The 22,434-nt window shown below is 44.1% G+C and overlaps 1 protein-coding gene across 1 annotated transcript in view; it reads left to right on the forward strand.

Annotated features, from left to right (window-relative positions):
* The first annotated feature begins 347 nt into the window (after positions 1-347).
* The window catches only part of LOC142245983 (T-cell-specific surface glycoprotein CD28-like), a 204,329-nt gene continuing 182,242 nt past the window's right edge, over positions 348-22,434 (forward strand). Inside the window, exon 1 of the mRNA XM_075318993.1 lies at positions 348-569. Coding sequence (XP_075175108.1) covers positions 515-569 — 55 coding nt within the window. The 5' untranslated portion in view covers positions 348-514. The remainder of the gene's footprint in view (positions 570-22,434) is intronic.

The following is a 22,434-nucleotide window of genomic DNA, read 5'->3' on the forward strand; positions in this document are numbered from 1 at the left end:
ATATACCGCCAATCTATTATAACACCATATGAACTGTTTTCGTCGTATCCTTTATGATGGGGTGAGCAGAAAAAAAATATCCCTTTCTGATTTTTTTTTTTTATTAATATCTCTTCTACATGTGATTTTTTAATCAAAAAGTTTGTTTTTTGCACAAAAGAAAAAGGATAGTGTTGTTTTGAATTGTTTGACTAAATCCTATTTGTGCTTATACAATGTAAAGAAATGGTGAAATCATCACTGTGGTTTCCTGCTGAAATGAATGAAAATGTTGTCTAGAAAGAGGCGGAGATAGGCTAAGGAAAAAATGAAAGAGACAGGTATTCGAGTGACTGAAGGGTCTGAAGACAATAGTGAAACATGTTTTCCTTCTCTACCAGTCTTAGATCATTGTTTCTGCAGCTCTAGCATTATATGAATGATAATTTAACAGTGACATTACAACAATTTGCTCTGGTCACTTTTTATAGTTTTCACAGGTGTATGGAGGAATATACCAAACATTAATGCAACCATGATTCTGGGAAATATCTGGTCTGTAGCTCTGATCATACTGGTACAATGTATAGGTAAGTCTATTCTTCCACATCACGTAGTCTGCATTAGCGTCCTTATATCTCACTGCTATTATATGATCCTACCTTATAAAAATAAACTAAAACCTATGTTGCATAATTTTTTTTATGTTAGATACTTGACCATATTTTGCCAGGACATCATAGCAATGCTAGCGATTTTATTTTTTTACTATATACTGTTACTATATACTGGATACTGTATAAAATTTTCATATATGTGGAGGTTCAGTTTTATTCGTATTTTTAGTACTTGGTGTATATATGTGATTTATGTCTTCACTCTATACCATGCTTTTAAGAGGATTCATATCACTTGTCTATCTTTGAAGCTCTTGTATAGAATTGTGGTTATCAGTTATTAGTGAAGAGTTGGGGTTTGGTTTCCACATTGGTTGATGAATATTACAATTTACAAGATGCTTCTGTTAATTTCACCTACAAGACATGATTACTCTCACTGAATGTACAATAATAGGAATATTTTCAATGAAAAGTCTTTTTATACTAGATTTACTTAGATTTTAGGATTGAAAATACTCTAAATTGTCTTTCTTTCATACCCAGAAATATTTACCTTGTTTCAGATATTTCTTATCCTGACAGATATAGTGGACTGGTTTCACTAAACAAAATGTACAGTATTCTTATAAGATGAAAGTAGTTTTATGAGATCAAAACCTGAGTAAACATATTGAACAATTTACAATGCTTGAGGTTAAGAATCTAAGTTACTTAACACCTACAACACCAATATAAAATGTAATTATTACTTCAGGGAAATAGCTTTTCAAACATAAGATTTTTTTTCTTCTGGGTCTTTCTGTTTTTGTTTTTTTTGACTTCGATGAGTTTTTACACTTTAAAATGTTTTTACTAATTATTTAAAACATAAGTAAAATAATTAGGATGTAAGTATACTGCTCAAAAAAATAATGGGAACACCAAAATACAAAATCCTTGTTTAAGTGTTCCCTTTATTTTTTTGAGCAGTATATATTTGTAATCTAGGTATTGACATAAAGGGGTTATCCATTACTTTTTTCTTTCATCCTTTGTAAATCTCAGCCGCATCTGAAATACTACAACACAGCAAAAATGCCCCTTTGCCTTTTTTTTTTAACACCCTCTACCCCAGTTTTAGAGCACCTAGTCCAGTGATCCACCATTGGATGCCATTTACCTTCTTGAAGTGATGTCACGCTATAGTGCCCCATGTCTGCTCCAGCTCAACACTTGATGAAGCTGTCACCTGCCCACCATGCTGACCTGACCACTACATCCAGTGATTGGCTGCAGAGTTTACGTGCTGATAAAATGTATCATTGCTGGAGAGGGTGCATTAGATTTACAAAGCTGGAGCAGCGAAGGATTTAAAAAAATATATTTGGGCTTTTGTATATATTTCATTTGGAGGAGCCAATTTTTTTCAAGATGCTGGAAACCCCCGTTGATACTTAGGGTGTTGAGCCACTGTTTCAGACTTCCTTAAAACAGCAAACGTTATTGTCTTTAAGCTATATTCTAGCATTTTCTTAAGTTTAAGAGATATTTCTAATATCTACTTCCCAAATTCTTGGTATTTCGGAAATTCTCCAAATTTTTATTCTTGCTACATTAATTGCTATTTTTATTCCTTCTAAATAGGCATCAAATCTCTAGAAGTACAAAACCAACATAACTATAAAAGTTTATTTTAATTGTTAAAATTCATAGTGAGGAGAAACACCACAATTGTTAGCTATACATTTCAACAGGTTCGACCATTGACTTAAGAAAATCTTTGTTACATATTCATTGAAATATTTTAATCACATTTTTTATCAACCAAAAGGGTAAAACTTAGGCTGCTTTAAATGCAGCGACATCACTAGCGATGTCGCTGGTGAAATCACCCGCCCTCATCGGTTGTGCGTCACGGGCAAATCGCTGCCCGTGGCTCACAACATCGCTAGGACCCGTCACACGTACTTACCTGCCTAGCGACGTCGCTGTAGCCGGCAAACCGCCTCCTTTCTAAGGGGGCGGTTCGTGCGGCATCACAGCGACGTCACACGGCAGTTGTCTAATAGAAGCAGAGGGGGGGAGAAGCAGCCGAAAGAAAGTGACGCCCACCTCGTTGTCGGAGGACACAGGTAAGGTGTTGTTCCTCGTTCCTGGGGTGTCACACGTAGCGATGTGTGCTGCCTCGGGAACGACGAACAACCTGCGTCCTGCAACAGCAACGATATTTGGGATTAGAACGATATGTCAACTATCAACGATTAGGTGAGTAATTTTGATCGTTAGCAGTCAATCATACGTTTCACACGCAACGACATCGCTAATGAGGCCGGATGTGCGTCACGAATTCCGTGACCCCAACGACATCTCATTAGCGATGTCGTTGCGTGTAAAGCCCCCTTAAGTGTTATAACTATAGATGTGGTGACATTAGTAAGAAATATTGGTTCCCTGAGATATAGAGTGCATAAAATAACTAATTTTCTGGCACAAATAATTGTAATAGCTGGCCATATTTGAATGGTAAAATAAATATCTAATCTTGAGATTCTGACATCTCTAGAGTAACAAGTAGGTTTAACAAAAACTGAGTATTTCTCATTCTAAGCTGAGAAATGAACCAATTAGCAAAGAATCTATGCATGAAATACTCATTTGATTAAAAGTGATGTTATTATTGCTTCTCAAGATACAAGTGAGTTCTCAAACTGGATCCGATACTCGCTAAATTCATATGCTGAAACACCAACATTTGAGTGTTATCTATGAATGTTAAAATAGGGACTTTATGGTCATACTTAAAGGGTCATTCCCGTCTCCACGATCCTCTCCCAAAATGTAGTAGGTGTAATAATAAGAATATTAGCAAATACCTCCAATTAGAAATGTAGTATAGTTCTTCTGATTCACTATGTTTCTTACCTCATGTTCAGGGCATTGCACAACCTTAGGTATCGATGTTTATGACCACTAGCAAATAACTGTGACTATATGCTTGGTTGTAACCATGGATACCTAAGGTCCTGCAATGCCTTGAATATGAGGTAAGCAACATAGTGAATCAAAAGAACTATACTACATTTCTAATTGGAGGTATTTGCAATTATTATTCTTATTCTTATTATTCCTACTATCTATATATATAATTGCCTTATTCTGTCTGTCTCTCTGTCTGTCTTGCTCCAAAATTGTGTCGTTACAGTGACAACCGTCGGATTGGCCGCTGGGCTCTGCCTGGCCCCGCCCCTCCACATGGATTGGCCGCTCGGCTCAGCCTGGCCCCGCCCCCCGCATGGATTAACCGTTTGGCCAGGCCCACCCCCCGCACACGATGCCCGCTAGGCCACGCCCCCTGCACATGATGCCCACTAGGCCACGCCCCCGCACGCAATGCCCGCTAGGCTACGCCTCTCACACAATGCCCGCTAGGCCACGCCCCCTCACACGATGCCCGCTAGGCCATGCCCCCTCACACTATGCCCGCTAGGCCACTCCCCCTCACACTATGCCCGCTAGGCCACGCCCCCTTCACACTATGCCCGCTCGGCCATGCCCCCTCACACTATGCCCGCTTGGCCACGCCCCCTCACACTATGCCAGCTCGGCCACGCCCCCCTCACACTATGCCTGCTCGGCCAGGCCCCCCCACACGTTGGGCACCTTTACACCTCCCCCCGGACAACTCCTCCCATTATACTCCTCTTTCCCCAGGACTACTCCTCCCATTATACTCCTCCTATTATAATCCTCCTATTATACTCCTCTCTGAGGGGTTTGCAGCATGGGGGATGGAGCATGATGGGGAGTGCAGCATGGGGGATGGAGCACGATGGGGGGGCAGCATGGGGGGTGGACCATGATGGGGGGTGCCCAGAATGGGGGGATGAAACACGATGGGGGGTGCGCAGCATTCGGGATGGAGCACGATGGGGGGTGCGCAGCATGGGGGATGGAGCACGATGGGGAGTGCAGCATGGGGGATGGAGCACGATGGGGGTGCAGCATGGGGGATGGAGCACGGTGGGGGGTGCAGCATGGGGAGTGGACGACGATGGGGGGTGCCCAGGATGGGGGGATGAAACACGATGGGGGGTGTGCAGCATGGGGGATGGAGCACGATGGGGGTGCGCAGCATGGGGGATGGAACACGATGGGGGTGCGCAGCATGGGGGATGGAGCACGATGGGGGATGCGCAGCATGGGGGAAGGAGCACGATGGGGGGTACAGCATGGGGGGTGGACCACGATGGGGGGGTGCACACCTCCTCCCAAAACTCACAAACACTGCCACACACGCACCGCACAACACACCACACACACACTGGGAACCACAAACACCGCCCTACACAGACACCCACACACACACAGACAATGCTGCACACACACAACACACAAACACCGCGGCACACACAAATATATGCACATACCGTGCAACACACACATTGCACAAAACATACCTCCCCCAAAACACACACACGCACCCCACACACACACAATCACACAAACCGCGCAACACACACAGCACCACCACACACACACACAACGCTACAGACACACAGCGCTCCACAAACAATGCAACACACAACGCAACACACAAACAACACTACTCTCACACACCCCCACACCCAGACAACACCCAGAACATTTACAGCGCCCTATACAAACACTGGCAACTACACACAACAACATCTATATATATAACAAAAATCATACATTAACTACACAATACGTAAATTCTAGAATACCCGATGCGTTAGAATCGGGCCACCTTCTGGTATGTATATTAAGATAGGATCTTGGAAATGGGAATAACCCCTTAAATACTGATTTTTTTTTTTGTCATATAAGAGATTATCTACTTTTCACAGTTTTCAAATTGAAACAATATTTATTTGTATTCAGCTGGAGTACTTCTGCCTCGTAGATAGTCATGTACACTGAGAACATAGAGCATTTATACAGCTCTTACTAACTCAATCTGACTTGGGCAAGATTTTGAAAAATTGGTTCTTTTACTAAAAACTTAGTTATTTCTATGAGTTTATAACTAAGATCTGATAAAAGAGATAGGTTTGAATTTTACGGAGAGATTGGAGATTTGCTGACCTTAAGAAGTGCCAAGCTTAAAATTATGAAGTCACGTGGGATTCTATGTGCCAAAAGGCGCTGCTAACCTCATGCAAAGCAGGTACCTGTGACGTCTCAGCATGTTCATGTTTACAGATAATTGACAACAGTAACCTAGTGGGCTGCTACTGCTCCTATCTGTGATCTGTATATGGGCACGTAAATTTGTGATTTCTGCTACCCTGATCCTTAATATTCTAAAAATAACTAATTTCCATCTGGATTAGTCTGTTTCTATCATACATAATGTATGGGTCTATGCACATGCAAAAAAAATTCTTAAGCACCAATATTTACTTGTTCTTCCCCATGCTTATTTGTGTCCTGGGTGATTATTATCCTTATGTGCAGAAGCTATGTATAAAACCAAGGAATGGAAATTAATGTAAAAATAGAATGGTCTTATATATATTGAACAAAAATACAGCATAACACTTTTGTTTATGCTCACAATTTTCATGAGTTGAATTCAAAGATCTAAAACTTTTTCTATGTACACAAATTGCCTTTTTCTCTCAAATGTTCACAAATTTGTCTAAGTCTGTGTTAGTGAGCTCTTCTCCTTTACCGAGATAATCCATCCCCCTCACAAGTGTGGCATTTCAATATGCTAATTAGATTATTTCACAGTTGTGCCTTAGGCTAGCCACAATAAAAGGCCACTCTAATATGTGCAGTTTTATCACACAGCACAATGCCACAGTTGTCACCAGTCTTGAGGGAGCGTACAATTGGCTGCTGACTGCAGGAATGTCCACCAAAGCTTTTGCCCGTGAAGTGAATGTTCATTTCTCTACCATAAGTAATCTCCAAAGGTGTTTCAGTGAAATTGGCACTACATCTAACAAGCCTCACAACCGCAGACCATGTGTAGCCACACCAGCCCAGTACCTCAACACCCGGCATCTTCACCTCCCAGATCATTTGAGACCAGCTACCCGGACAGCTGATGTAACAATTGGCTTGCATAACTAATGAAATTCTCTACAACTGTCAGAAACTGTTTCAAGGAGGCTCCTCGGCTGCTTGTCATCCTCAGCAGGGTCCGCTCCTTACTGCTTTTATTTTTGTAATTGACTTTAGTGGACAAAAGCTTACATTATATGGCGTCTGCCACATTGGAGTGGTGATCTTTTTCTGGATGAATCTCAGTTTGCACTGTACAGGTTAGATGGTAGACTGGCAAATGGTGGTCATACCAGCAACTGAATGGTTTTCTGACCCTCAAAAATTCCCCTAAAAATGTGAAACTGCACATTTTAGAGTAGTCTTTTATTGTGGCCAGCCGAAGGCACCGCTGTGCAATAATCAGACTGTCTGATCAGCATCTTGATTTGACACATCTGTGAGGTGAATAAATTAACCCTTTAGTGACGGAGCTAATTTTCACCTTAATGACCAGACCAAATTTTGCAATTCTGACCAGTGTCACTTCATGAGATTATAACTCTGGAACGCTTCAACGGATCCCGGTGATTCTGAGATTGTTTTTTCGTAACATATTGGACTTCATGTTAGTACCAAATTTAGGACAATAATTTTTGCGTTTATTTATGAAAAAAAATGAATATTGGCAAAAATTTTGAAAATTTAGCAATTTTCAACTTTTGAATTTTTATATCGTTAAACCAGAGATTTCTGTGACACAAAATAGTTAATAAATAACATTTCCCACATGTCTACTTTACATCAGCACAATTTTGGAAACAAAATTTTTTTTTGTTAGGAAGTTAGAGGGGTTCAAAGTTTATCAGCGATTTCTCATTTTTACATCAAAATTTACAAAACCATTTTTTTAGGGACCACATCACATTTGAAGTGACTTCAATAGGCCTAGATGACAGAAAATACCCAAAAGTGACACCATTCTAAAAACTGCACCCCCCAAAGTACTCAAAACCACATTCAAGAAGTTTATTAACCCTTCAGGTGCTTCACATGAACAAAAGCAATGTGGAATGAAAAAAAGCAAAAATTAAATTTTACCTAAAAATGTTGCTCTAACCCAAATTTATTCACTTTTAGAAGAAATAGCACAACAAAATGGACCCCAAAACTTGTTCCCCACTTTATTATGAGTGCGCCGATACCCCATATGTGGTCAGAAACCTCTGTTTGGACAAATGGGAGGGCTCGGAACAGAAGGAGCAATATTTGAATTTTGGAAAGCAAATTTGGCTGAAATAGATTGCGGGCACCATGTTGCATTTACAGGTCCGCTAAGGTACCTAAACAGAAGAAACCCCTCACAAGTGACACCATTTTAGAAACTAGACCCCTCAAGGCTTCTATCTAGGGGTATAGTGAGCATTTTGGATCCACAGGTACTTCACAGATTTTGTTAACGTTACGTTGTCATATTGAAAATTTTAATAATTTTCTCAAAAATGTTGCTTTAGCATCAATTTTCTCACTTTTTCAAGAGGTAATTCCAAAAATTTGACCTCAAAGTTTGTTAACCACTTTTTTATGAGCGCGGTGATACCTCACATGTGGTCTGAAACCTTTGTTTGGACAAATGGGAGGGCTTGGAACGAAAGGAGCAATATTTGACTTTTGGAAAGGAAATTTGGCTGAAAAAGATTGCGGGCACCATGTCACATTTGGAGGACCCCTAAGGTACCTAAACAGCAGAAACCCCACACAAGTGACCCCATTTTGGAAACTAGGCCCCTCAAGGAATTTATCTAGATGTTTGGTGAGTACCCTGAACCCCCAGGTGCTTCACAGAATTTTATAACGTTGAGCCATGAAAAAAAAAAAAAAAAAATTTCCACAAAATTGTTATTTCAACCAGGTAGCTTTTTTTTTTACAAGAGTAAAAGGAAAAAATTCAGCATAACATTTATTGTGCAATTTCTCCTGAGTTTGGCGATACCTTATATGTGGTGGAAATCAACTGTTTGGGCGCACAGCAGGGCTCGGAAGGGAAGGAGTGCCATTTGACTGGAAAATTGGCTGGAATCAATAGCGGACGCCAGGTTGCATTTGGAGAGCCCCTGAGGTGCCTAAACAGTGGCGGTCCCCCACAAGTGACTCCATTCTGGAAACAAGACACCTCAAGGCTTTTATCTAGGTGTATAGTGAGCAGTTTGAATCCACGAATACTTCACAGAATTTGATAAGCTTAGATTGCCATATTGAAAATTTTCATTTTTTTCACAAAAATGTTGCTTCAGCATCAAATTTCTCACTTTTTCAAGAGGCAACAACAAAACGTGGACCCCACAGGTTGTTATCCATTGTCTTATGAGCACAGGGATACCCCACATGTGGCCAAAAACCTCTGTTTGGATAAATGGGAGGGCTTGGAATGGAAGGAGCACCATTTGAATTCTGGAAAAGTTGAAATAAATTGCGGGCACCATGTCACATTTGCAGGGCCCCTTGGGTACCTATACATTAGAAACCCCCCACAAGTGACCCCATTTTGGAAACTGGATTTTATTCAGGAGTATAGTAAGCATTTTGAATCCACAGGTACTTCACAAAAATGTTGCTGTAGCAACAAATGTCTCACTTTTAGGCTATGTGGCCATGATCCAGCGACACGGCGTCTAGTACACAGTGTCAGCCTCCTGTAGAGATGTGAGTGTTGTCCACGGGAGAACGCAGCTGCCCATGCCCACGATTTGGGTTCAGGCCGCTGTGGAGCTCTATGCTACCTGCAGAGAACACTCTTGTCGCCGCAGCATAAATTGACATGCTGAGGCTCGGGAAGCTGCGCCACAGGTCGGTTTATGCTGCGGAGAAAAGAAGCACATTGGGCAAGCACATTGGGCATGGGATTTCTAAAAATCCTTCCACTGTGCTTCTACTGCACAATGCAGCGCTATGGACACAGGGACACACTATGGACACACTCTGCGCCCAAAACGCTGCAAATCCCGATTATGGGCGCACAGCCTAAAATGCTACAATGGATGAATGGATACATGTCAAACATATATAACGTCCCACCCCCTGCATATTCTAAGCTGGCGCCCTTTAGTGCCTTTCATGTGGCACTAAAGGGTGCCTAGCCTTGTATTTAGCCCCCCAAAAAATTAATAATTAAAATAAACGACGTGGGGTCCCCCCTATTTTTGATAGCCAGCTAGGGTAAAGCAGACAGCTGTAGCCTGCAAACCACAGCTTACAGCTTCACCTTGTCTGGTGATCAATTTGGAGGGCTCCCCAGGCGTTTTTTTAAAAAAAAAAAAACGTGGGGTCCCCCCCAAATTAGATCACCAGCCAAGGTGAAGCGGACAGCTGGGGTCTGGTATTCTCAGGGGGGGAAGAGCCATGGTTATTGGACTCTTCCCAGCCTAAAAATAGCAGGCCGCAGCCGCCCCAGAAGTGGCGCATCCATTAGATGCGCCAATCCTGGCGCTTCGCCCCAGCTCATCCCGCGCCCTGGTGCGGTGGCAGACGGGGTAATATATGGGGTTGATACCAGCTGTAATGTCACCTGGCATCAAGCCCTGGGGTTAGTGATGTCACGGCATCTGAACAGATACCCGACATCACTAACCCAGTAAGTAATAGAAAAAAATAAAGACAAAAAAAAAATTTATTTGAAAAAACACTCCCCGAAACATTCCTCTTTTACCAATTTATTGAAAATAAAGAAATTCCGGTCGCTGTAATCCATTTTGGACGTCCCACGCCGACTCTGGATCTTCTAGAATATGGGGGGCACGTTCAGGGAACGTATCCCCCATTTTCTGGAAGAGCAAGCTCTCCATGAGCAGTGTGGGTGCAGTAATCTGAGAATTACTGCACTCACACTGCCCCGGTCCAACTTAGGGCAGAGTGACCTGCAGTAACCTCATTCCAGAATATGAGGGGCACGCTCACAGAACGTACCCCCCATTTTCTGGAACAGCAGTCTCTCCATGTGAGGACCACACTCCTCACATGGAGAGACTGCTGATTACTGCACTCACTCTCCCCCGGTCCACAGTGGAGAGCCTGTGCAGCAGCGGCGTCATCGTCCCAGGGATCCAGCTGACAGCCGCTGTCTGCGCATGCGCCGCCAGCATTGAAGAAGGAGGCGGCGTGATCACGGGACGGATCACCAGACAGGTAACGTATGACCGGGGGCTGGGGCTGGGGGGGGGGTGACGGGGGGTGACGGGGGGTGACCTAGCGGGACCTGGGGACTTGGGGGCACCTTTCTGTCGCATGTGACGTGTCACATGCGGCAGAAAGAGCAGAATGAATGCGGCCGCGCGGCGCCGCCATCTTCCACGCTACGGAGGGGGGAGGCGGCTCATGAGACCGGAGGGGGCTCCGGGGACCAGAGATCTCCGGTGTACCGGAGGGGGGGTCAGGGGGAGGACATTTCCCTCCGATCTGAAATGTTTGATCATTTCAGATCGGAGGGAAATGACTGCAGAGCCGGCGGCGGCTGCAGTTTTCTGTGCGCTTCGGCGCCATTTTGGATGTCCGTGGGGGTAGGGGTGGGGGTGGGGGGACTCTCCGGTACCGGGGGCTTTGGGGGCACTAGGGGTTTAGATTTCTTTCTCATCTGACATGTTTGATCATGTCAGATGAAAAAGAAATCAGTTTTACCGGCCATTTCTTTTTTTTTCATGTGTTCGTCGGTATACGGTGTATACCGGCGATCACATGGTCGGGGTCCAAAAAAAAAAACCCCGATTCATAATCTGGGGGGTCTCAGCTACCCCCGGTAGCTGAAACCCCTGAGATTTTCGGTCGCTGGGGGGCGCTACAGGGCTTTTTCGGGCCGCCGCTTTAAAGCGGCGGAACAGAATAAGTACCCTGTTTTGCCGCCGCTTTAAGTCGTACGGCCGTCGTTATGAGGTTAATTCAGCAAAGGGGAAGTGATCACTAACACAGATTTAACACTAGAACTCCCAGAGAGGGGTCATTTAACATTTCTACCTTTGGAACCCAGAGACCAGTCGAATGAAATTCTTTTGTTTACACTCTCTTACAAGACCTTTGTTGAGGTGGATCAACACAATTGCCCCCTGCAGATTCCTCAGGCAATGGCCACATTTACAAATGAAAGGATGCTAATTGGAGCCATCAGAGTTGTCAGTTTGGACTAAAGGCTCAGTCACACACAACGACTTACCAGCGATCCCGAAAATGATGCGACTTGATAGGGATCGCTGGTAAGTCGCTGGGAGGTCACTGGGGAGATGTCACACAGTCATACCTTACCAATGATGCAGGAACGATACAGGTCGCAGTAGCGACCTGTATAACGATTAGAGTTGAGCGCGGTTCGCGGTTCGTGGTTCTCCAGTTCGCGGCTCGAGTGATTTTGGGGGCTGTTCTAGATCGAACTAGAACTCGAGCTTTTTTGCAAAAGCTCGATAGTTCTAGATACGTTTGAGAACGGTTCTAGCAGCAAAAAAAACAGCTAATTCCTAGCTGGCTTTCCGCTGTAATAGTGTAAGTCACTCTGTGACTCACACTATTATGACATTTCAGTGTATAGTGTGCGGGAACAGCGCATTCAGATCACTGCTGTTTGGATAATGGCGATCACCATTTTTTTTTTTTTCCTTGTCTTCCTTCCCTAAGCGCGCGCGTGTAGTGGGGAGGGCCAGCATGTCAGCCAATCCCAGACACACACACAGCTAAGTGGACTTTTAGCCAGAGAAGCAATGGCATGTGTGATAGGATGTCCATGTCACATGTCCCTGCATTATAAAAACGAGTATCTGCCCGTCCGGACGCCATTATCTCTTCTGCGTCCTTGGTGTCAGACATCACTGGCGCAGCTCCTATCGTCGATACAGCTGTATACGCTCCATACACAGCGCTGGACAGCATAGGGATAGCACTTTCTATCAGTCCTTTTAAGGGCTTATACCGGCAGGGTCAAAGCCATAGGTGACAGGTCCTGAAAACAGAGTTTAACAGCTACACAAGATGACAGCGTCTGTGTAGCTAAGGTCAGGGATTTCCTCGCTGCATTTCCCCATTAGGAGGGATAGAAAGGCAGGCTTCCTTTCCTCTACCCAGAGACCCACAACCCTGCCACTGTACCCTCCTGCCCTTTGCACACTCCAACTCATTGTTACTAAGCCATTATACTAGCAAACACTGAGTGAACTTAGTGGCATCCTAAACGTGGCTATTGGACTTCTGTATAGTCCCAGTAGTGCACAGATATTTGCAGCACGTCTGCCTGCATTTCACACTCATACTCATTATAACTAAGCCATTATACTAGAAAACACTGAGTGAACTTAGTGGCATCCTTAACGTGGCTATTGGACTTCTGTATAGTCCCAGTAGTGAAAAGATATTTTCAGCACGTCTGGCTGCATTGCACACTCAAACTCATTATAACTAAGCCATTATACTAGCAAACACTGAGTGAACTTAGTGGCATCCTAAACGTGGCTATTGGACTTCTGTATAGTCCAAGTAGTGCAAAGATATTTGCAGCACGTCTGGCTGCATTGCACACTCAAACTCATTATAACTAAGCCATTATACTAGCAAACACTGAGTGAACTTAGTGGCATCCTAAACGTGGCTATTGGACTTCTGTATAGTCCCAGTAGTGCACAGATATTTGCAGCACCTCTGCCTGCATTTCACACTCATACTCATTATAACTAAGCCATTATACTAGCAAACACTGAGTGAACTTAGTGGCATCCTAAACGTGGCTATTGGACTTCTGTATAGTCCCAGTAGTGCAAAGATATTTGCAGCACGTCTGCCTGCATTGCACACTCAAACTCATTATAACTAAGCCATTATACTAGCAATTTATGCTGCCAGTTTAAGGGCCGTAGTTGCATTGTCAGGGATATTTATTCTTTATTATTCTGCTGTTACTAAAGCTAGACCACCGCTGCAATCTACACCACCTCTCAATTTTTACTACCACATTTTCAGTGCACAATCTTGTCGCAATCAACATGAGTGGCAAAATGACAGATGCTGGTGGAAAGGGGAAGAGGCGTGGTGGAAAAGGAAAAAAAGGGTTTGTCCGTGGGGAAGGTGGCAAAGCTCCATTATCATCTGCTGAAGATAGACCATCTACCAGCAAAAGTAAGATGTCTACTACTTACCGTGGACAATCCGATGTGCTCCCTTTTTTACGGACACGAACAACAGGAACAAAGGTAGATGATGGCCAAAAAATGAAAATGCTTGAATGGATCTCAAGTGGTCCAACAAGTGCCCTCTCAGCCACCTCAAGTACCACATCCAAAAAACACCAGTCCTCTGAGTTGTCATCCCAATCAACCTTGCTTTCTCCCAGCTCTGAAGTCTCCATCAGCCCTGCACAGTATGGTGGAACCTAGATAACTGAGTCTGCAGAGCTGTTCAGTCACACTATAGCCTGGGAATCAGAGGTCTGCTCCCAAGCTACAGTGAGTACAGACCAGGAAATGGTCTGCAGTGATGCCAAGAACCTTTGTGACTCTGATTCAGGCCATGAGGGCCAAGTTTCTGAGCATAATGTTGACCCTTTGTCACAAACTGTAACACCTGTGGTTATAGACAATGAGGAACATACTGATGACGATGAGACGCAGATACCAGATTGGGATGACAACTTAAATATTCAGTCAGGGCAAGAAGAGCCTCGGTCTGAGGGGGAGGGGAGTGCAAACACAACAATTGATGAAGTTCTAGATCCCACCTACTGTCAATCCCCAGTCAGGCACTCGAGGAGGTCAACAGAGTTGGTGGAGGAGGATGCAACCGACGATGAAGTTACCTTGCGCCTTCCTGGACAGAGTCGGAGCACTGGTAGCACGTCTACAACTGCATCATCAGCCCTCTGAGCACTAGTCGGGGGGGCTCAGCAGGTCGCATGCCCTATAAGCCTTGCCTAGCCTGGTCCTTTTTTGACATAGAAAAAGATCGCCCAAATTATGTGATGTGTAAAATTTGTCGTGATTCTGTTAGTAGAGGTCAAAACCTCAGCAGTTTGACAACTTCTTCCATGAATCGTCACATGAATAAATATCATAGGTCCCAGTGGGAAGTTCACCGTGCTGCAATGCGGCCTAGCGGAGCGAACCATCCACGGCCTGCCCCTTCCAGTGCATCCGCGTGCTCTTCATCTTCTAGGACTGTGGGGACAGCTGTCACACCTGGTTTTGCACGCACAACTTCCACCACTGTAACCGCAACAGGCAGTTTGCTTGGTAGGTCGTCAATTGGTTTGGAAGGGGAAACAAGTGAGTGTGTACAGCTCTCTCAGACATCGATAGCACCAACGTTGGATGAAGGCAACATCATGTCTCCGCCTGCACTTTTCTCACAAACCTGCATTTTTCCAGGGACACCCTACTCAACACCGTCTACACACAGCAGCCAGATCTCTGTCCCTCAGATATGGTCAAATAAAAGGCCATTTCCTGCGACCCATGACAAAGCTAAGAGGTTGACTCTATCCCTCTGTAAGCTCTTGGCTACCGAAATGCTGCCTTTCCGCCCAGTGGACACACAGGATTTTAGAGACCTTATGTCTGTCGCTGTGCCCCAGTACCAGATGCCTAGTCGCCACTACTTCTCTAAGAAAGGTGTGCCCGCGCTACACCAGCATGTCGCACACAACATCACCGCTTCCTTGAGAAACTCTGTGTGTGAACGGGTGCATTTCACCACCGTACTTAGACCAGTAAGCATGGACAGGGACGTTACATGTCGCTGATTGGGCACTGGGTAACTATGGTGATAGATGGTGAAGGGTCTGCTGCACAAGTCTTGCCGTCCCCACGACTTGTGTGTCAATCCTGTCTGTCCAAGTTCCGCCACTGCTTCTGCCTCCTCCACCTCATCTGGGTCCTCCACCTCCGCCCCAAGCCTGCCTGGTCAGGCCACCAGCGTTCTCACTGCGCAGAAGGAATCACGCACCCTTCATTACTATGCTGGCAGCAGAGCGCAACGGCATCAGGCGGTCTTTAGCTTGACATGTCTTGGTAATAGGAATCACACAGCTGAGGAGTTGTGGTCAGCTCTGCGGTCCGAGTTTAATAAATGGTTGTCTCCACTCAACCTGCAGCCTGGTAAGGCCGTGTGCGACAATGCTGCAAACCTGGGTGCGGCCCTTCGCCTGGGCAAGGTGACACACGTGCCTTGTATGGCTCACGTGTTGAACCTTGTTTTCCAGCAATTTTTAACACACTATCCCGGCCTAGATGGCCTTCTGCACAGGGCACGAAAACTGTCTGCTCACTTCCGCCGTTCAACCGCCGCAGCTGAGTGACTTGCATGAATTCGACTCTCCACATGTTACAGCGACTGTGGCAGCACCGCCGAGCCCTGGTGCAATACGTCATGACATATAGCCTGGGCCAACGAGATGCAGAGGTGGGGCAGATCACCCTGATGGAGTGGTCTCAGATCAAGGACCTATGCACCCTTCTGCACAGTTTCGACATGGCGACGAATATGTTTAGCGCTGACAATGCCATTATCAGCATGACAATTCCAGTCATTTACATGCTGGAGCACACGCTAAACACTATTCGGAGTCAGGGGGTGGGACAACAGGAAGGGGAGGAACTACAGGAGGATTCATATGCGCAAGGGACAACAACATCACCAAGGTCCAGACGTTCATCATCACTAACGCGGCAGGCATGGGACCATGGGGGACAGGGATCAACAAGGATAAATAGCATAATCTTACAGGTAGATAGAAGAGCGACCTAGATTATTAGAGGAATGGGGGGTGCTGCAATACCAAGACAGGTTATTAAACTTGGGGTTAGTTAGGAAAAACAAAGGCTTAGGGGGATCTAATCACAATGTATAAATATATGAGGGGACAGTACAGAGACCTTTCCAAAGATCTCTTTACACCTAGGCCTGCGACTGGAACACGGGGGCATCCGCTACGTCTTGAGGAAAGAATGTTTAATCATAATCACAGATGAGGATTCTTTACTGTACGAGCAGTGAGACTATGGAGCTCTCTGCCGTATGATGTTGTAATGAGGGATTCACTAGTAAAATTTAAGCAGAGCCTGAACGCATTTCTTGAAAAATATAATATTACCAGTTATGTATATTAGATTTTATGACAGGGTGTTGATCCAGGGAACTAGTCTGATTGCCGTATGTGGAGTCAGGAAGGAATTTTTTTCCCTATTGGAGCTTATTTGACACATTGGGGTTTTTTTGCCTTCCTCTGGATCAACATGTTAGGCTACGGGTTGAACTAGATGGACTTAGAGTCTCCCTTCAACCTTAAAAAAAAAAAAAACTATGAAAAACTATGAAAGGGCGCATAGTAGCAGGCGAAATGTTGAGGAAGGTGCAGGAGAACATGAAGAAATGGAGGACGAACTATCCATGGACATGGAAGACTCAGCGGATGAGGGAGACCTTGGTCAAATTTCAGTTGAAAGAGGTTGGGGGGAGATGTCAGAGGAAGAAAGAACGGGTAGCACCTCTATGCCACAAAGACAGCGTGGACTTGGTCCGCATGGCTGAGCAAGACACATGAGTGCCTTCTTGTTGCACTACCTCCTACATGACCCTCGTATTGTCAAAATTAGAAGTGATGATGACTACTGGCTTGCCACACTATTAGATCCCCGGTACAAGTCCAAATTTTGTGACATAATTCCAGCCATAGAAAGGGACGCACGTATGCAGGAGTATCAGCAGAAGCTGTTACTCGATCTTAGCTCGGCTTTTCCACCAAACAACCGTGCAGGTGCAGGGAGTGAATCTCACAGTTGTAACTTGACAAACATGGGACGGTCTCTTCATCTTCAACAGTCTACCCGTACCAGTAGGACTGTATCTGGTGCTGGTAACAGCAATTTTATGGAATCTTTTCATAATTTTTTTAGACCCTCCTTTGCAAGGCCACCAGAGACAACAAGTCTGACACATAGTCAACGGCTGGAGAGGATGATACAGGAGTATCTCCAAATGAACATTGATGCCATGACTTTGCAAATGGAGCCTTGCTCATTTTGGGCTTCAAATCTAGAAAAATGTCCAGAGCTCTCCAGTTACGCCTTGGAGATTTTGTCGTGTCCAGCTGCCAGCGTTGTCTCTGAACGTGTCTTCAGTGCTGCTGGGTGTGTGCTGACAGATAACCGCACGCGTCTGTCCAGTGACAATGTGGACAGACTAACGTTCATCAAAATGAACAAGTCATGGATCCACGAGGAATTTACAACCCCTGTGTCATCCTGGGGAGAGTAAATGCTTGTGGATTTTGAATGTGCTTGATGCAAATCTAGCTGTGACGTGTACAACTAGGGCACAAGTGCTGCCACTGAATGGGTGGGTGTGTGTGGGGCACAATTTTTGGAAAAAGGGACACTCCGCTTGGAGTAACCCTTGCTTACATAGTTTTAAAAAATGATCCAAGATGCATACAGCTGGGATCAGGAAAGACTTTGCTACCTACCCCGGTGTCATCCTGGGGACGGTTAAGTATGGCGTATTTTTGAATGTGCTTGATGCAAATCTAGCTGTGAAGTGTACAACTAGAGCACAAGTGCTGCCACTGAATGGGTGGGAGTGTGTGGGGCACAATTTTTGGAAAAAAAGGGAGACTCCGCTTGGAGTAACCCTTGCTTGCTGTGTTTTTTAAAAATGATCCAAGATGAACAGAGCTGGGGTCAGGAAAGACTTTGCCACCTACCCCGGTGTCATCCTGGGGATGGTTAAGTATGGCGTATTTTTGAATGTGCTTGATGCAAATCTAGCTGTGAAGTGTACAACTAGGGCACAAGTGCTGCCACTGAATGGGTGGGTGTGTGTGGGGCACAATTTTTGGAAAAAAGGACACTCCGCTTGGAGTAACCCTTGCTTACATAGTTTTAAAAAATGATCCAAGATGCATACAGCTGGGATCAGGAAAGACTTTGCTACCTACCCCGGTGTCATCCTGGGGACGGTTAAGTATGGCGTATTTTTGAATGTGCTTGATGCAAATCTAGCTGTGAAGTGTACAACTAGGGCACAAGTGCTGCCAATGAAGGGGTGGGTGTGTGTGGGGCACAATTTTTGGCAAAAAAGGGAGACTCCGCTTGGAGTAACCCTTGCTTGCTGTGTTTTTTAAAAATGATCCAAGATGAACTGAGCTGGGATCAGGAAAGAGTTTGCTACCTACCCCGGTGTCATCCTGGGGACGGTTAAGTATGGCGTATTTTTGAATGTGCTTGATTCAAATCTAGCTGTGAAGTGTACAACTAGGGCACAAGTGCTGCCACTGATGGGGTGTCAGTGTGGCCCAATTTTTGGAAAAAAGGGAGACTCCGCTTGGAGTAACCCTTACTTACATTGTTTTTAAAAATGATCCAAGATGAACAGAGCTGGGATCAGGAAAGACTTTGCTACCTACCCCGGAGTCATCCTGGGGACGGTTAAGTATGGCGTATTTTTTAATGTGCTTGATGCAAATCTAGCTGTGAAGTGTACAACTGGGGCACAAGTGCTGCCACTGAAGGGGTGTCTGTGTGGCCCAATTTTTGGAAAAAAGGGAGACTCCGCTTGGAGTCACCTTGCGATGTTTTACATGATTTTAGAAGGGCATGCCATGCCTATATCTGTGTCTCGTCCTCTTTTTCCTCGTAACGCTGTTTTGTTTTCACATGAGAATTTGTCCTTGTCACTTTCCCATGTGTTTGTGTTGTGTTGTGAGTTGTTTGTCACCTTTTGGACACCTTTGAGGGTGTTTTCTAGGTGTTTTTATGTGTTTGTGATTGCCTGCCATTGTTTGCTATGTAGTTCGAGTTCGGTTCGTCGAACGTTCGACGAACCAAACTCGAACGGGAGCTCCGTTCGGCGAACCGACCTCGAGCCGAACCGTGACCGGTTCGCTCATCTCTAATAACGATCTCAGCAGTCACTATGACTCTGTCACACAGTGTCAAACACAGCGATGTGTTCTGCACAGCAGGACATCGCCTTTGAAGAAAATGGCCTGGACCATTCTGCAACGACTAGAGATCTCACAGCAGGGGCCTGATCGCTGGTAGATGTCACACGAGATTGCTAATGAAATCGCTACTGCGTCACAGAAACCGTGACTCAGCAGCGATCTCGCTAGCGATCTCGTTATGTGTGACGGTACCTTAAGGGTCATTTGACCCTCTTTCGGGACTTCAGGGGGGAGCTCGAAATTTCTGGGACTTCTAGTGTTAAACAAATTTGGGAACAATATTTCAGAGAAAAAGGCCTTTTGTACATAGAAAAAGTCTTAGACCGTAGTTCAGCTCCTGAAAACTGAGTGCAAAAGCAAAAGTGTTGCAGTTATATTATTGTTCAGTATATGGTGCACAATATACACATACTGTATATGTTATACAATAAATAATATTGACTAAGCTAGTTTCATTTGGAAAAATAATAATAGTAGAAATGGAGGAACAAATGTTAACTAATAACTAAAATAAAATTAATTCACCTAGAATGCAGCATTAGAAAAAGTTCAATTTTCTTCCTAAGTCCCTATCTATTTGTGCCACAATCTAAACTATTTTCTAATATACTTGAATTAAAAATTCCCTACCTTTCCTTAACAACAACTGCTTTTCTATATATTTTTTTCACTTCCTTTTTTGATTAGGCTTCATTTGAGAATCAAAAGTGAAAAGACCAAAGAAAACCCCCTAAAAAATACTTTACGCAGATTGTTTAAAACAAGAAAAATTCACCAAAATACATAATGATACATAGAGACGTGGATGAAGTGCTATATTGTAAGGAATGGGATTGGCCAAAGCCCTATCACTTTCCCTTCTTTACCGTGGAGGTTAGTACCATAAATAGTGTAGTGGCGCCCCCACTCAACGACAGCTCACCCTTATATCCCTATGCTGGTCCAAAGTGCAGCTAGTCTGGGAATATGGGGTAACAATCCGATATATAAATTAACAAATTATACACACTTAATTATCCTAGTCAAGATGCAAATGCATCCCTAACTGTCAAACGGGATATAACCCAAAAGGGTAAAAAAATAACTCGGACAGTGAAAACCCTATATCACCTGCCAAATGATTCACAAAATGCAGGGGTATGGATTCAGTCCCTCAGCATATGTAAGTATCATATCAAAGATGTCTGGATAATTTTTCATCCTTTTGGGTTATATCCCGCTTGACAGTTAGGGATGATTTTGCATCTTGATTAGTATAATTAAGTGCATATAATTTGTTAATTTATATATCAGATTGTCACCCCCATATTCCCAGACTAGATTTACTTTGGACCAGCATAGGGATATGAGGGTGAGCCGTCGCTGAGTGGGAGTGCCATTACGCTATTTAGGTTGTAACCTAACGAAAGAAAAGTAATAGGGCTTTGGCCAATCCCATTTTGCACATTATAGCACTTTATCCACGTCTCTATGCATTATTATTTGTTTTGGGGATTTTTTCTGGTTTTAAACAATCTGAATAAAGTATTTTTTAGGGATTTTTTCTTTGGTCTTTTCAGTTTTGATTATCACCTGGTTGCATCACAATTGGTTGTCTTTTGTTTGAGAAACCCAGTGCCTGCAACAATGCCTCAGCCTCTGCACCTTCCTGAAATGAAGTGTCATCAGTGACGCTCATTTCAGTGGCTGAGCTAGTCCCGGCGTGATGTGGACAGTGTGATGTGCACAATGACAGCATGACCTCTGTTGCTCATTTCAGCAGTAGTGAGCTAGCAACAGAGCATGTTGTCAGAATACCTAGCGAGCAGAGACAAGGAACATCACTTGCAGGGGTGGCGCTTGTTTATGAATGCCAAGTATTTTGACAATGCGCTCAGTTGTTGGCTCATTGGTAGTGATCTGAATCCGGCAACAGAGTGAACTGTCATTGTGCACATCACGCTGGGACTAGCCCGGCCCCTGTAATGAGCATCACTGATGATGCTTTATCTCAGGGAGGGGGCAGAGGCTGAGGCAGTGACCATAATTCCTGCCCTTTTATTATGCTTCTTTCAATTATCCCAGCATGCACTAGGATTCTAAAAGAAGCTTCATCAAAAAGGAAGTGGAAAAAAAAATAGAAAAGCAATTAGATGGGGTAATTAGGGAACAGTAGGGAATTTTTAATTGAAGTATCTTAGGAATTAGTGTACATTATGGCACTAAAAAGATAGCAATTTAGGAGGAAAATGACTTTGGACCATCCCTTTATTGCTCAAAGCAAAATTGAACCTTGATATAGCTGTAATCACACCAACACAAAAAATAAAGCTGTCTTATCAGTAACACTAAATGGTGAAATGCACAAAAAAAGAAATATTCTTGTACTGCTGTCTATTCCATCATTCAACCTCCCAAAAATCGGGATAAGGCTCGATCCACATTTATCCTGTGTTCTCCACTGAGCACTTACGTTGCTGTTTCCATGTAAATCCTCAAAAATGCAATTCATACAAAATCCCCAATGAAACCACTTCCCTATAATGAGGCAGATGGAGTCACTTTGGACTCCATTTGGTCTTTGTTCCGGAGGTGTCCCATCATTTTAGGTGTCTTTTTAATGAACAATTTTGCTCGAACAGATGCCACATGGATGTCAAAGTGTCTCTATCTGCCTAATGTTAGTGATAGGTTCTGTCCGGGGTTTCGTCTGAACACATTTTTGTAGGATTTACATGAGAACAAAGTGCTCAGCACAGAATGCAAGAATTTGATCCTAGCCTTATGGCAAGAATGATCAAAATATGTTATATACACCAAAATGTTATCAATAAAGCCCTTAACTTATGTCACAAAAAACAGCCCCCACTTAGGTCCATCAGTTGTCACTGGAAATAAAGGGGG

This window comes from Anomaloglossus baeobatrachus, chromosome 7 (genome assembly GCF_048569485.1).
Source record: "Anomaloglossus baeobatrachus isolate aAnoBae1 chromosome 7, aAnoBae1.hap1, whole genome shotgun sequence".
Lineage (NCBI taxonomy): Eukaryota > Metazoa > Chordata > Amphibia > Anura > Aromobatidae > Anomaloglossus > Anomaloglossus baeobatrachus.